The sequence below is a fragment of the Pleurodeles waltl genome, chromosome 1_2, assembly GCF_031143425.1.
Source record: "Pleurodeles waltl isolate 20211129_DDA chromosome 1_2, aPleWal1.hap1.20221129, whole genome shotgun sequence".
NCBI lineage: Eukaryota > Metazoa > Chordata > Amphibia > Caudata > Salamandridae > Pleurodeles > Pleurodeles waltl.
In genome coordinates this window covers 414,989,592-415,004,038 of record NC_090437.1, presented here as the reverse complement: position 1 = coordinate 415,004,038, position 14,447 = coordinate 414,989,592, and the positions used below count along the sequence as shown (strand labels likewise).

At 47.1% G+C, this 14,447-nt stretch overlaps 1 protein-coding gene across 1 annotated transcript in view; it reads left to right on the top strand.

Moving 5' to 3' along the window:
* The first annotated feature begins 252 nt into the window (after nt 1–252).
* LOC138300722 (protein NipSnap homolog 3A-like) overlaps nt 253–14,447 on the top strand; it is a 279,950-nt gene continuing 265,755 nt past the window's right edge. The window contains exon 1 of the mRNA XM_069240421.1: nt 253–585. Within this exon, the coding sequence (XP_069096522.1) occupies nt 565–585 (21 nt within the window). The 5' untranslated portion in view covers nt 253–564. The remainder of the gene's footprint in view (nt 586–14,447) is intronic.

The window sequence follows — 14,447 nt, the reverse complement described above, 5'->3', positions numbered from 1 at the left end:
ACTTCTGTCACATAGAGGAGCAGACACCACACACAGTCAAGACTGTGACGAGGAAGCCCTAGACTCGAAGAAATTAAAGTTACTAGTAAGTAACAGGGCCATTCTGTTGGCTTGCTATGAGATATGTTTTCCTGGCTCATGTTTGTTTAATTTCACATCATACAATGTGTCACATTCAGCAAAGGTTTCACAGTTATGTGAGGAATTCGTTGGCAGTTGCATTCCATTTTCGCTCTGCCAAAGTCGACAATTCCGCACAGAAGCCTCTTGTGCCTCCTGGTGACCTTTTCCAAAATCGGCTTGAACAAATCCCAGAGCGTGATTAATTCAATTCAAAACGACCAATAAGGTTTTCAGAACAAATAAAGCAAAGCCTTTAGTAACGGGCACATTATGGCTGTGCACCTGGAAACTAGCCTGTAAGTCCCACCGTGAAACGCGCCAGGCACTCCTCCCACCTTAAGCAGGGTGTCGCGGTGGCTGCTGCTGTATCAGAATATCGGAGGACTACCAGGTGCAGCTGTTGAACGTCTTGTTTCAGCGAGCTCGACTAACTGGCGCAAGATGCTGGCTCCGCAAGCACAGGTAAAATCGCTACGTACGTTGTAATCGTGAAGAGGGAGATTTGAGCGCGCGCCTCTTAGACCAGCCGCCTGACGTCCCAGGGAGCAATTTTACTTCTCGCCCAGGGGGTAACACCTTGCGACCTATTTTCACTTATTTCGAGTCTTAATTAATACTCGGCAACTTGCCAAAGAAGCTGTAAACAGGAAGGTACGACAGTGGTTCATTACACGGAAACGCGGTGCTCCTCTTAAAACGGGGACCTATCTTTAAAGTCTGTTTAGAAACAGCGTAATTTATTTATCAACATTTCTTACATGCCACTGATTCCGCTAAGAAGGGGATCCTTGATTTTAAGCTTACAACGATATCTAGGATTTTTCTTTCATTTAAAAAGTTCGGTTTCCCAGGGCAAGTTAATTAGGAAGTTAAATTACCCCATTGTTATGGAAATCTGTGCGATAAATATTCTCAAGTGCTGGTTTATACAGAACATATATATACAATATACAGGAGGGTCAGCTTTCCTCAACCATTTCTTCACATCTTGAGTGGGAGCAGCACAGACCACTGACACCAGGTATGTGTGAAAAAGCATCACATCCACAACCTTTGGCCTTTCACCTTACAGAACTAAAAACAAACTATACAAAATTGGTCCCTTATGTTAATTACCCATTGCCCCTAAATGTCCCTCCCTGCCACAAAACTTACTTCTGTAAGTTTCTACTTCCTCCTGTGTTGATCTTCTGCAACTGAGCCTTTAAACTACCTTCCATTATTTCTCCCACTATTAACTGCTAACAAACTAGCTTCCTAATGACCTTTTAACTTCCTGTTTCGCCCACGCGTGAGCTTGTCTACATGTTCCCTTTCAGGCTGGATTGTCGTTGTCAAAAACAAAGTTCTGCAAACCATGCCAACTTTTTGTCCTACCGCTCTTGCTTCAAAGGGACAAACATACATGATTATTTCCTGCTGTGCACCTGCTCCAGATGAAGCTTGCCCCAAATAAAGAACAACTGCAAAATATTTAGACCCCCCCCCCCAAAACCACTAACCCATGGGCTAAAAGGGTGGGCAAAAATTCTACTGTCACATAGTGCCAGCCACTGTGTCACCACAATAAAATAGTGGCACCTCACATAAAATAGTTGGTTTTATACCAGGGGCTATCTAATAGCCTAATCCAACCCAAAACCAATTCCCCAATATTCCTGTTGGGGGGGGGGGGACACCTCCATGTGGTTGGTCACCCCCTCCAAAGCCCCAAAGAACAGGGGGAGCAGCACAGACCACTGACACTAGGTATGTGTGAAAAAGGTGGCTTTATTGAAACAGGCACACATCACATCCACAGCCCTGGGCTTTTTGCTTTACAAAACTAAAACCTCACTGTGCAAAATTGGTCACCCATGTTAATTACCCACCACCCCTAAATGCCCCTTCCCCCATAAAACGTAATTCTGTAAGTCTCTTCTTCCTCCTGTGCTGATCTTCTGTATTGGAGTCCTTTAAACTCTCCTCCAGCTTTACTGCAACTATTAACATCTAACTAACTTAACTTCCTAATGAACCTTTATCTTCCTGGTTCCTCCATGCGTGAGCTTGTCTACCTGTTCCCTTTCATCCTGGAAGCACTGCAGCTGTTCACAACTTCGGTAAACCATGCCAACTTTTCGGGCATCCACCACCCAGAAAAAGTCCCAAGCTTGACTTTTTTTGCCCCTCCTCAACCGCTCACCGGCAACTGTTCAACGACTTAGCAAATACTTCTCTCTACTGCAGTAAATACAACTCCATGCCATAGAACAACAAGTGTACCCCGTCCCTGTGGAAAATCACCCACATTGTACCGTAGATCAGAATGTTCAATTCCACCAGTTCCAAAAACCCTGCAAAACGCCTACAACTTTTTTGTTGTGTTTCCTTCTAGCCCTAGAACACAAGGGCTAGAAAAAACAGCAATAGTTTCAGCACATGTGCATGTCTGGCCGACTGTCTATTTATCACTTGCACCACCCAAAAATTGTCAATTCAAAACAAGCCTTTTTTGTGTGACAGCTGCTCCCCACATAGTGTCACCACCACCACTAAGGTAAGACTCTAAAAAGGTGATACTGCATGCCCCTCGCTTCCACTCGAAAGGCCTTGCCTTGACGCACCATTTTCCTAGCTAGCACAGGCTAAATCCAGTCCCCCTAGCAGCACTGGAGAATATCTGTGCATCCAAGTCTACTTCCTTCAGTGTCACCAGCGGTACTCCAGTGAATGTTCCCAGGGAGAAACGTCACATCCTTAGGTCTCCCCTGACACCTGCCAACAATCAGATGTGGTGATGCAGCAACGGCAAGCCAGAAAGTGTCATCCCCATTCTCCCACAAAATGTCCTCCCTGCTCTCACTAACCTACAGGCAAAGTTCAAATGCCTCAGTAGTACCTGCACCTCTTTAGCTGTGACATTAACTTTTACCAACATGGCATCCAAAAGCACATGCATTGTGATTTTGTTTTTATCCTCTGGCAAGCGGGCTTACATTGCACCCAAATCAATTTCAATACCTACGAATGACAGCACCGTACTGGGTCCCACTCTCTTCTCCGTTACCAAAGGTACTCATAGTTCCACCATGGGCTCCTGAAAACTTGCCAGCATCCAATGATAGTCCATGGAACCTGGAATACCTTAAAAAAACAAATAATCAAGATAGTGTGTGACATGTCTGTGTCCCGTGTACTAAGAGAACAGTTGTTTCAGGAAAGTTGTAAATGTTCAAAGAGGGCACAAGATATCCAAAACCCTGTTGGGAGTGCCTTATCAACATGCCATTGTCCTTCAAATTGGATGCTCAACAGTTGAAAATTGTCAGTGTGTACTGGAAGCATGTGGAAAGCTGACTTGATGTCACTCTTAGCCATTTGGGCCCCGACTAACTCTTTCCACCAAGGAGAGAGACACTTCTACAGAGGAATATGACACCAACACCCGATCCTCTGGGATAAAATCATTAACTGACGTTCCCTCTGTCCACAATAGGTGCTGTATCAACCTGAATTGCCCTTTCTCTTTTTTTTTAACCACCATGAAAGGGGACAAAATCAAATTTATCAATGGGCCAATCGTTATTGGGTGTGTTGGCCAAAATCCAAACCTCTCCAGTTTAATTTGTGTACAAGCCCATACCCTCTAGGTCCTTGTGCACCCCTTCCTTTAAAACCTGTTGTCTGTCATTGTTGCTGAACACCTGTGGTTCCCTGCTGTTGTTACCACTGCCCTACGGAGGAACCTGTGTTTCCGCCTACCCCATAGCAATGTATAAACCCATGTCTGCCAGCACATTTAGAGCATTTGCGCCAAAATTTGCAATATTTTCTGGTGCTGAGACCTTTATTAAAGTCCTTTCAGGCTCCAGCCTGACTACTCTGCCCTTTGCCTGTTGCCCCCACCTCAGAGGGCACCCCTGAAAGAGTTGATAAACTATGGATAACCTGCTGGCAGTGAAAATCGTCTTACCAAACTTGGAAGGCCCCATCGTATGCTGCCAAAGTTCAGAGTTAACCTCCCCCAATGTGCCTCGGGATCCAGGGCGATGTGAGGTTGAAACTCATCATCATATTGGGCCCATGCATATCTTCCATAATTGATCTGCCCCTTTCTTATAATGTCCATATACTTAAAACGTGCAACCGACCTCACTAGATATTTTTCAAAATAAACACTGGCATAAATTAGAAAGGCAGTGGACTTGTTTTCTGTGGTCAATGGCACCTTTGTCCGCTTAACTAGTTAATATTCTTTCTCCTTTGAACCCTTCTTTGCCCTCAGCACTGTATGCAGCAGTTTCAGCATTTCAGTGTACTCTCTCTTACATATTTTTTCTTTAGTAGCTAGCATGCGATGAGCCCTCAAGGCTTGGGCACCCCCATATACAGCAGTTTCTTAAGCTTCAGTTCTTTGCCTTCTGAGCCATCAGCCTTCTCCCCAGCGGTCTCCCCCCAATTCCCCTCCCAAAGCCCTTATTTACCTCCCTGTTCGGAGTCCATTGTAGCTCCCTTACTTTCTCTGTTGCTTCTACCACAGGCACGGAGACTCCTTTCTTAGAATCCCCTTGACCTGTTGATGAGTCCACCTCCCCCGCCCAACCCAGACCATGGTCCTGTGTGCCTACGCCTGTATCCTTTACATATAAACCTTTCCTGTCTTGGGCCTCCCTGCTCTCTTCGCACTCCCTTGCATCTACACCAATGGACACCATTTTGGCCACATTTGTGCCGCACATCCTTACCTGGCGCAAAGGTCGGTGCCTGCTCCAGAGCCCGCTGCCTCAGCGGCTGTCCTCTTCGTTCCACCACACTGTGTCTGTCCTGTCAATGTTGAGTACCTGAACTTTGAAATACACTAACTACAGACTAGAGCTTCTTGGGGCAGTGATTGTGTAATCTCTTATGATGTCCAGCAGGCTGCACCAGGCCTTGCCTTCTCTTCTCCTCAGGGCAGCAGAGCAGCACTGTGCTCTGCTGCATCCACCCTGCTGTCGGAGTGCTTCCCCTGCTAAAAAATAAATTATGCCCGGTGTGCTGGTCACTACTTCCTGCCTCACCTGGGTTGCTCTCAGACGTGGCAGCCAACACTGACTGACCTGCCCTTTGCACCGCCTATCTTGAGCTCTCCCTTTTAAGTCCTTTCACCCCAGTCCAACTGCTCCTCTCCAAACTCACCTCCTGTCCCTCTTCCTCCCTGTTGCTCCATTCCAGCTTTGCTATCATTATTGCTGATGCCGGACCACTTGAGGCCCCTTGTATGGTGGTCCCCATGGCCCCTCCCCTTCCCCACCTCGCTACTACTCCCCATGTGCTGCCTGGCAGCTTTACCTCTATCTTTTGCATTCTCCCACTCCCATTCTGATCTGACACCTGCTGGCACCATCTCCAGCCATCCTTTTTCATTCAGTGATATCAGAGTCCAGTAGCCCCCATCACCTCTTGCCTGCTCCCTGTCTTGCCCATGTTGTTTCTCCCCTGTCCAAGTGCTTGACCGTTTTTTCTCTGCCAGGCCTTCCGCACTCTGTCCCCTTTCCCCATCTGCCTCCCAGCTCACACTTGCTGTCATCTGCAGCCCCTCCCACGAAATCCTGGCCCTCGCCACTCCTCTTTTCCTGGATAATGCCACCACAGCCTGCTCGTAGGGCACTGCCCCTCCCCTTCCCAGACTCTACACCCACATTCAGTGCAGCCCTGCCCACCATCCTTATACGCGAGACCTGTATCTGCAACAAAGACAGCCTACCCTTCAATCCTGCAGCCACCGCTTCCTCCCCTTCACCTGGGGCCTTGAAGTGGCACATTTTTGGCACAACTTCGACCTCAGAGGGTCGCTTAGGCTCAGGCTCTGACTCTGACCCGCATCTTGCACCCTTGGGGCCGCTCTCGGTGGCCTAGAGTGGCCCCTTTCACTTACCTTCCTCAATGTCACAGCAGGGGAGAGGTGCATCGGTGAGAATGCAAACACCAATGGCTGCGACTGCCTTGGACGCCATATGCACTGGGCAGCCTCCACTCAGCTGAACACCTGCTACTAGAAGGTTGAGATGCCACGCTTTTTTCCAGCAGCCTCATAGTCTGGCCGACTTTTTCTGCAGCCGACATTCTGTCAAGGTAAGTGTACTACTGCACTTGTCTACCTTAACTCAGGTCTAAGACAAATGCTACCAAAATTATATTGACTCCTACTAAATGGATGGTTTTATACCTTGGGCTGTCTTTTAACCCAATCCAGACCAGAAGCGCAAGAAGTCATCGGACTGCTCCAATTCCCCCAATATTCCAGGGGGCAGACCTCCCTGTGGATGGCTGCCCACCAAAACCCCATTGGATCTGTCCACATTACACCCATTGAGATTTGTAGCTGACTGTCAAGACAGAAGGACTGAGATATTGAGTGTGCACTATGAAACAATGGTGGTTCTTGTCTGAAATGAAATAGTGGGCAAAAACATGATGACTTCATTCACTGTGACCAAGAGTAAGCACAGGACACTGAGATTTAATGAATCATTCTATAAAATTTTTGAATTCCTCAGTTAATGCCCTTAGTACAAATGGTATTCCAAACACGGGTCACTTGGACTCTGTGCCATAAGAATCAAGCTTCACCTCATTGATGAGGCTGAAAAACGTTTGGGATTGCTTGTTTCCTTTTAGAGGAACCTGAGACCTTGCTAGTTAGTCCTGGATATGTTATTCTTATTGAAGCATAACCAAGCCATAGTTGCATGAGGACAGTTCTTATCTGGAGTATTAAAGTGGGCAACAACATTAGCTATAGTTATGGTTGCCACCTTTTCCCAGAGAAAAATACCGTCCATTTTTTCATGTTTTACAACTCTGCAAAGGCCCTAGTGTCTTACCCAAATAGGAGTTTATGCTAAATTATTCGTATTGATTTTGAACATAGCTAAGCTGTCTTTGTTTACTTTAACTATGCCATCAATCATCAAGGCAGCTCTAGAATATGTCTTAAAGTGCTTTCTTCATATATTTGGTTGTATACCTCTATGCTGAAACGAGGGAAAAAATGCCAGCTGTAGCTGATTTTCCTAATGGTTACACCTGATGTATTTTAAAATACTGGTACGTTGCTAAAAAAACTGGCAACCCTATCTGTAATGCGATTACCAGGGGCTGAGATATATGCAAGCGTTCTGGCCCATGTTTATCAAAATTTTACTTTGCCCTTGCGCCACATAAAGGAGCTCAAAGGCGACACAAAACATAAGTGAGATTTTTCAAGCCACGCAGGTCCACCTTGCTTTGCCCTGCATGGATTGATACATCTAGAGTAACGCAAGGCAGTACAAATTGCTGCCTTGAGTTACTCTGCAGCAGAGAGGCATTCCATGGGTGGATCATGGGTGGTCCAACGCATCCATCCGTGCATTCCCAGATTTCGCATTACTGGTAGACCTGGGAGTGCGTAAACATTCTACACCTCCCCAGATGAGGTGTAAAAAAGAAGAAATATATATTTCTTCTTGTTTTTCCTCTTTCTACATATGCTACATTCTGCAGCATGCATAGAAAGAGGAAAATGCCTCTCCGGATTGTTTATGTGCAGGAAGGTGTCCCGATCTGCACAAAAAACAATCCTGTCTACAACACAGGAACCCTTGCAACATGGCACAAGAGTTTCTGCTTTGGTGCTAGGCAGCCAAAAGTAACCCGACGTCAGGTAATGGACAGTAATCCACCATATAGTGGCAAATACTGCTCATTCCTGCCCTTTCAGGCAGTGCAACACAGCAAGGTGGCTTTCTGCGTTGCACTGAATGAAAGCATGTAGATGTGATCCTCTATCCATTACATTTTTTCCTCACTGTGATGGGTATGCCTAGACATGGGCCAGTCTTATTTTGCCCTAGGAATCAAGTTGCATCTCATTGATGAAGCCCAATAGGCCAAAGCAGGGGTTTGCTTGTCTCCTGTTAGAGGGGACCTGGTCTGGCAGTTTGGGCTGTACTATTTTTTATTTATTTGTATTTGTTTTTAGAAGGACCAAGCCTGATTTGCATGAAGCAGTTCTTGACTGGAGTGGCATAGTTATGAAAAAGCCCAATGCACTGCAATGCAGCCAACAATAATTATCAATGCCTGTGATTTATCCAAACATTTCACCCATCATCTTTTTGTTTTCATTATACATGGAAAGAGTAAGTATATGAGTAGATATTGTGCTCCTATTTCCCCATGTATGATTTGCTGAACAGTAATAGTGTTGGGTTTTTGCTGCAGCTTCACACCTGCAAATCCGTGGTGGCAGTGACCAAATGCTCATGTAGCAGTGGGGAAGTGACTTGAGCCGCCTGTCACCCAGATTCACTCACAAGTGCACAGAGCAGCGACTGAGAAAGAACTTCAGAGACAGATACTGTTTAAAACATGCGAACATTTGGGGACTGTTAGACTTTTCATCCTTGGTGTGGTCTCCCTTAACTTTTTGCCTCTGTTTCCCAGGTTGTTGATGTGCGCTGGACTCTGTTTTTGCTGTTATTGTTACTCTGGGCACTTTACCACTTCTAACCAGTGCTAAAGTGCAAGTGCTCCTATACAAAATGTTTTTTAATTGGTCCATACATGATTGGCATATTTACTTTACTAGTAAGTCCCTAGTACAGTGCACTAGAGGTGCCCAGGGCCTATAAATCAAATGCTGCTAGTGGGCCTGCAGCACTGGTTGTGCCACCCACATATGTAGCTCTGTAATCATGTCTCAGACCTGCCACTGCAGTGTCTGTGTGTGCAGTTTTAACTGTAAATTCCACTTGGCAAGTGTACCCTCTTGCCAGACCTAAACCTTCCGTTTTCTTACATGTAAGACTCCCCTAAGGTAGATCCCAGTCAGACCCAAGGGTAGAGTGCAGTCTATAGTTAAGTTAGGACATATAGTAATGTGTTTTATATGTCCTGACAGTGAAATACTGCTAAATTTGTCTTTCACTTTTGCAAGGCCTGTCCCTCCGATAGGTTAACATGGGGGCTATCTTTAAATATGATTAAAGTGTAGATTCCCTTTGGGAACGCATAGACATGTAGAGTTTGGGGTCACTGAGCTCACAATTTAAAAATACATCTATTAGTAAAGTTTATTTTTAAGATTGTGTGTTTGAAAACGGCACTTTTAGAAAGTGAGCCTTTTCTTGCTTAAACCGTTTCTGTGTCTCTGCCCGTTTGTAGATTCCCTATTTGGGTCAGTTTGAAAGTTGGGCTGGTTGCACCTCTCACTAGACAGTGACACAAAGGGAGCTGGGGCGTAGTATGCATTTCCTGATGAGCCATCTGTGCTAGGAGGGAGGGGAGGAGTTGTCACTCACACCTGAAAGGGCTATGCTTGCCCTCACACAAGGCAGTCTCCAACCCCTTGGTGTGTGTCTAGGGCCTGGCCTGGGCAAACAAGGATTTCACAATCAAGAGAGACTTTCCTTTGCAGTAAGCCTACTTCAAAGGGCAAAATGGGTATAAGAAGGGCACCCAAAACCACAGACTTTAGAACACTTCTGGAAACCAAGAGGAACCTCTGCCTGGAGAAGAGCTGAGGAAGAAGAGCTGCTGTGCCTGTGACTGTGCTTTGTGGAGCTATCCTGCAATTGCTGCTTCTGCCTGTGCTAGAGGACAAAGACTAGCCTTTGTGTTGCCTTCCTTCTTGTGAAGAGCTCTCTAAGGGCTTGATTTAGTGCTTGCCTTCTGTTGTTTGAAGTCTTAGGGACAGCAAAGACTTCTCTCTGCCAGCACCTGGAGCCTCTGGAGAGACTCCTACCCTGCCAAGTGGTGCCCATCCAGTTCCTGGGACCCTGAGAAGAGAACCTAGCAGTCCAAGAGTGAGAAATCCACGCACAGACCGCCGTGTGAGGAAACGATCGAAGCAACTCCGATCTGAGGCTGAAAAATCGACGTGCCGCTGGCTTCACGGCTGTAAAGTGCCACTCGCCTGCAACGTGACCGGAAGATCAATGCCTGCATCGCTGACGGAGACCAGTGAGATCGCAACCTGCGATGTGTGGTTTTTGGACCATCGTGCGGCTGAATTTCTGATGCAAACACCGATGGGCATGCAAAAACAACGCAAGGCCTGCCCGGACCCGAGAGTGCTGACCGGATCGTTGTGTCGCTCTCCTGCGGAGAGAAGAAACGACGCACACTGACCCGCCTAAAGGAGAAACGACGCAAGGTCTCGCTCGTGAGTGAAATAGATGCATCGCAAGCCCTTTTTGATGCACACTCGCCTGTGTGGGGTTATTTTTGACGCACCCAAGGTACATTTTCATGCTAACATCGTTAGCGTTGTGTTTAAAATTACATTAAGACTCTTTTTGAATTCTCAGTGATAACTTGACTTGTGTATTGCGGATTTTTGTCATTATCGTCTTGTTTTGTTACTGTGTGTTTTGGTACAAATACTTTACACCTAACACTCTGAAGTTAAGCCTCCTGCTCGTGCCAAGCTACCCAGGCGGTGAGTGGGGGTTAGCTGAGGGCGATTCTCTTTTACTCTGACTAGCGTGAGGGTCCTTGCTTGGACAGGGGGTAACCTGACTGCAAGCCAAAGACCCAATTTCTAACATTGGTGATCAGCGGTTCGGATTGGACTTGTATTTGTACTTTACATACAGTGATGAAGAGTATCCTTCTGTTTTGCATTCAGACCACTAAGTGACAACCTACTACTTGTCTTGTGATTTTTGCTTTTTCTCTTTTGCTTGGATTTTTCCCTAAATCCATTTTTGTGGTAATCTTTGGTTGACTTCTGAACTTCATTTCGGAACTTGTTTCCTGCCTTTTGGAACTTTGTACTTTTGTTGACTTTTCATCATGTCCCAGTCTGGAGATGCATCAGTTGGAGCTGCTTTTGACCTAGAAAAATTTGAGAGAGATACCAAGGCTCAGTTAAAGCAGTTCGGTAAAAGTTTTGACTGTCCCATTAGGAGCTCATCCACGAAGGGGAAGCTGCAAAAAGCGCTGAGGGCCTGGGTGACAGCCAAGAGCACTGAAGGACACAGAGGATGAGGAGGATGAGTAGAAGGAAGAACATTCCATACACAATGGTATTGTGGGTGGGCCTGTTATACCCAGGGAGAGGGTGTCCAGGGCAGGTAGCAGTGTCTTATCAAAGAGTCTGACCCCTGAAGAGTTGCAGGACAGACAGGAAGCACCAGCGGAGAAAATGACGATGGCCATAGAGGAGAAAAAGTTGTTGTTGGCTCATGAGCTCAGTTTGAGGGAGCTGGATCGGAGGAGCCAGTCTAGTAGGGATGGTGGCAGCCACATCACAATGCAGCCTGAGAGAAGGCTGCACATTCCTAAAGATCTTGTGAAGGATTACAAGAGGGAGGATGACATACTTGTGGTTCAAGGGGTATGAGTCTGCTCTCCACATGAATCTGGTCCCTGAAGCTCATTGGGGGGCGGGTCTGTGGAAGCACTTTGAGGTAGAGGGGAAGGATACACTGACAGCCTTACGGGATGCTCAGAATCTCACCTACACTATCATGAAGCATGCCCTACTCACAAGGTATGGTCTCACCCCTGAGCAATATAAGGACAAGTTTAGGTCCTATAAGAAGAAGGAATCCCAAACATGGTTGGAATGTGTGGATTCTTTTTGCAGGTCACTGAATGGTTGGGTGAAGGGCAGTAAGGTAGCTATGTATGAGAGGCTTTAGAATCTTATTTCTTGGGAGCACTTGTACAGTTTATGTTTTCCAGAGCTGTGCCAGCACCTGATTTACAGCAAGCTGACTGATCCCAGGAAGCTTATGCAGGAAGCGGACCGCTGCCAGAGCACCAGGGTCCAAAAGAAGTATGGGGGAAACCACGCCTAGGGTGGGCAGGTTCCCTCTCAGAAGAAAGGGGGGGTTACGGGTAAACTGGGGGAGTCTCTAAAGGGCCCTCAACTGATTCCCAGGGTAAGGATTCTGAGCCCCCCCAGTGAGAAGAAGCCATGGTTCTCCAAAGGGAAGCCAGTGGCAGGTGGTCCCCCACATAAGTGCTATGCATGTGACCAGGTGGGTCATATGAGGGGGGGGACCCCAATAGCCCCAAGAGTACACCAGCACCCACTGGTGCACCGTCCCAGGGTTTGGCCAGTGTAGCGCTTGGGGTAGAGTTGGTTCCAGGTGGGTGGGAGCCAGCTGAGATGACCCTTGTCTCACTAGGGGACAGTGAGATGGCCCAGAGAACCCTCTTGCCTGAGAACAACAAGTACAGGCAGTGGGTGACCATCAATCAACAGATGGTGGAAGCTCTGGGAGACACAGGAGCCAGTGTGACTACAGTGAGTAGTCAGCTGGTGTCTGAAGAGCAGATTGATCCCCGGGTACTTCACCAAATAGTTGCAGTGGACAACTCAGAACGCCTGTGCAGAGTGGCGCTGGTTCCCTTTGAATGCGGGGTGGTCTCAGGTTCCTTGAAGGTAGCTGTGAGTCCAACCATGCCTGTTGATTGTTTACTAGGCAATGACCTGGAGGATTTCCCTTGGAAGGAGGTGGAACACAGGTCTCACTTGGAGATGTTGGGTCTGCCTGGGTGGGTGTGCTTATCCACACGGTCAATGGCAGCCTGTCAAGGTGGTCAAGAGCCCCTGGAGCCTGAAACAGTGGCCCAGGGGACCGCCAAAAAACAGGAAGGGCAGGGGGCTCGGGAAACCGGCCCCAGAAGTTCCCACGATCCAGGAAGAGGCGGAGCCTGTGGGTGACGCCCCAGAGCCTACAGGGGAACAGATGGCTGAACTGGGTGAGGTCCCTGAACTGTCGCAGTGGCAGCAGGACGGGAGGCCTACCAGGGAAGCATTCTGTACAGCACAGAGGACATGCCCTACTCTGGAGGGTTTGCGGCAGCAGGTTGCAGACCAGGCGGCTGGCAAGGAGCCAGGATCACACCTGATCTATTGAGAGGATGAACTCCTGTATAATGAGTCTAAGGTTCCTGAGCCTGGGTCAGCCTGTGTGCTGGTGGTACGCCAGTGCTTCAGGGCCTTCCTTCTGGGGTTGGCTCATGATTTGCCTTTTGGGGCAGGACAAGACATTTGAGAGGCTTGTCACCCACTTTTACTGGCCCCTAATGCGCAGGCACTCGGATGCACATTGCAGGTCTTGCCAAACTTTTCAGGCAAGTGGCAAGAGTGGGGGGAAATGTAAGGCTCCCCTCCAACCTTTACCTGTTGTCAGTATTCCCTTTTGTTGGGTAGCCATTTTAAGTATAGCTCCACGAACGTTAGTTTAATACACTAGGCCGCTGTGCACCTTGACAGGATATATTTTATTCAGCTTTGCACTGTTATTTTAACAATAACCAGTTTTACGGTCGTTTTAATTTCTTCTATCAAACTGTTTTGCTTAGTTCAGCACTGTGTTTTCAAACAACGCATTCTGGATCACCCTGTGCTTCAGTCAAGGCTACAGTCTGGTATATTGCCGGTAAACATGGTAGAAGTTTAGTCTCCAACATTCGCAGAAAATACACATCCTTACGTAGGGACATTTTCTTAGAACATCTGCTGTGTTAGTTATAAAAACACTTTCTAGTCCTTGTACACGTCAAGAGGGAGATTCCAGCCAGGGAACCACAACTGTATGCTGAATGCTCCGCTGCAGATGCTGACGCAGATCACAGGCCTTTGCTCAGGTATGAGGGTTGATGTCCTCCTGGGGGAACCTAAAAGGCAGGAATAGAGCTTAACATGCTGTGCTCGAAATATGATTTAGATAGGGAATAGTCCATCGATTCTAGTGGCACTATGATAGCACTATTCTTATGCTTCACTCTCATCGTCACTATTTTAATATTGTTGTGTTGTGTAGTTCTGGTTATTGCAGCTCACGCTTTGCTATCCAAAATGCAGTCGTTTTATTAAACCAATCTTTAAAACTTATACTGCCTTTATTGTCATTTATATATGAGACCGCACTGTGTATGAGAGAACCGGTTGTGACTTGAGTAACCACGACTTCCCTGAGAAGTACCAGTATGTCCTGCGCTCAGCTGCCCAATCGTCTCTGCCTCTTGGGAGAGATGAGGCACTGCTAGTTAGCCGGAGCAAAGCCCGGATTTGGAGCAACAAGTTTCATCCACCATGGGTGAGACTCAGTCCCCCACATTGTGGACAATCTTGCTGCTCAAAATCCAGTAGTCTCATTAGAATAATGAGAGCCTATGTGACATGGCGCCACCAAAGTTGTGTCAGTCTCTAATTTTCGGGTCCACCGGAGTATCTCATTCTCATTTTATATAATGACACCTCAGTGCCGTATACGGAGACGTCCGTGGTGCTGAGGATTTCCACCACAGCCGTATAGGTAATCCTATTACAGCTGGCTGTTGTTCAAGCTTGAACT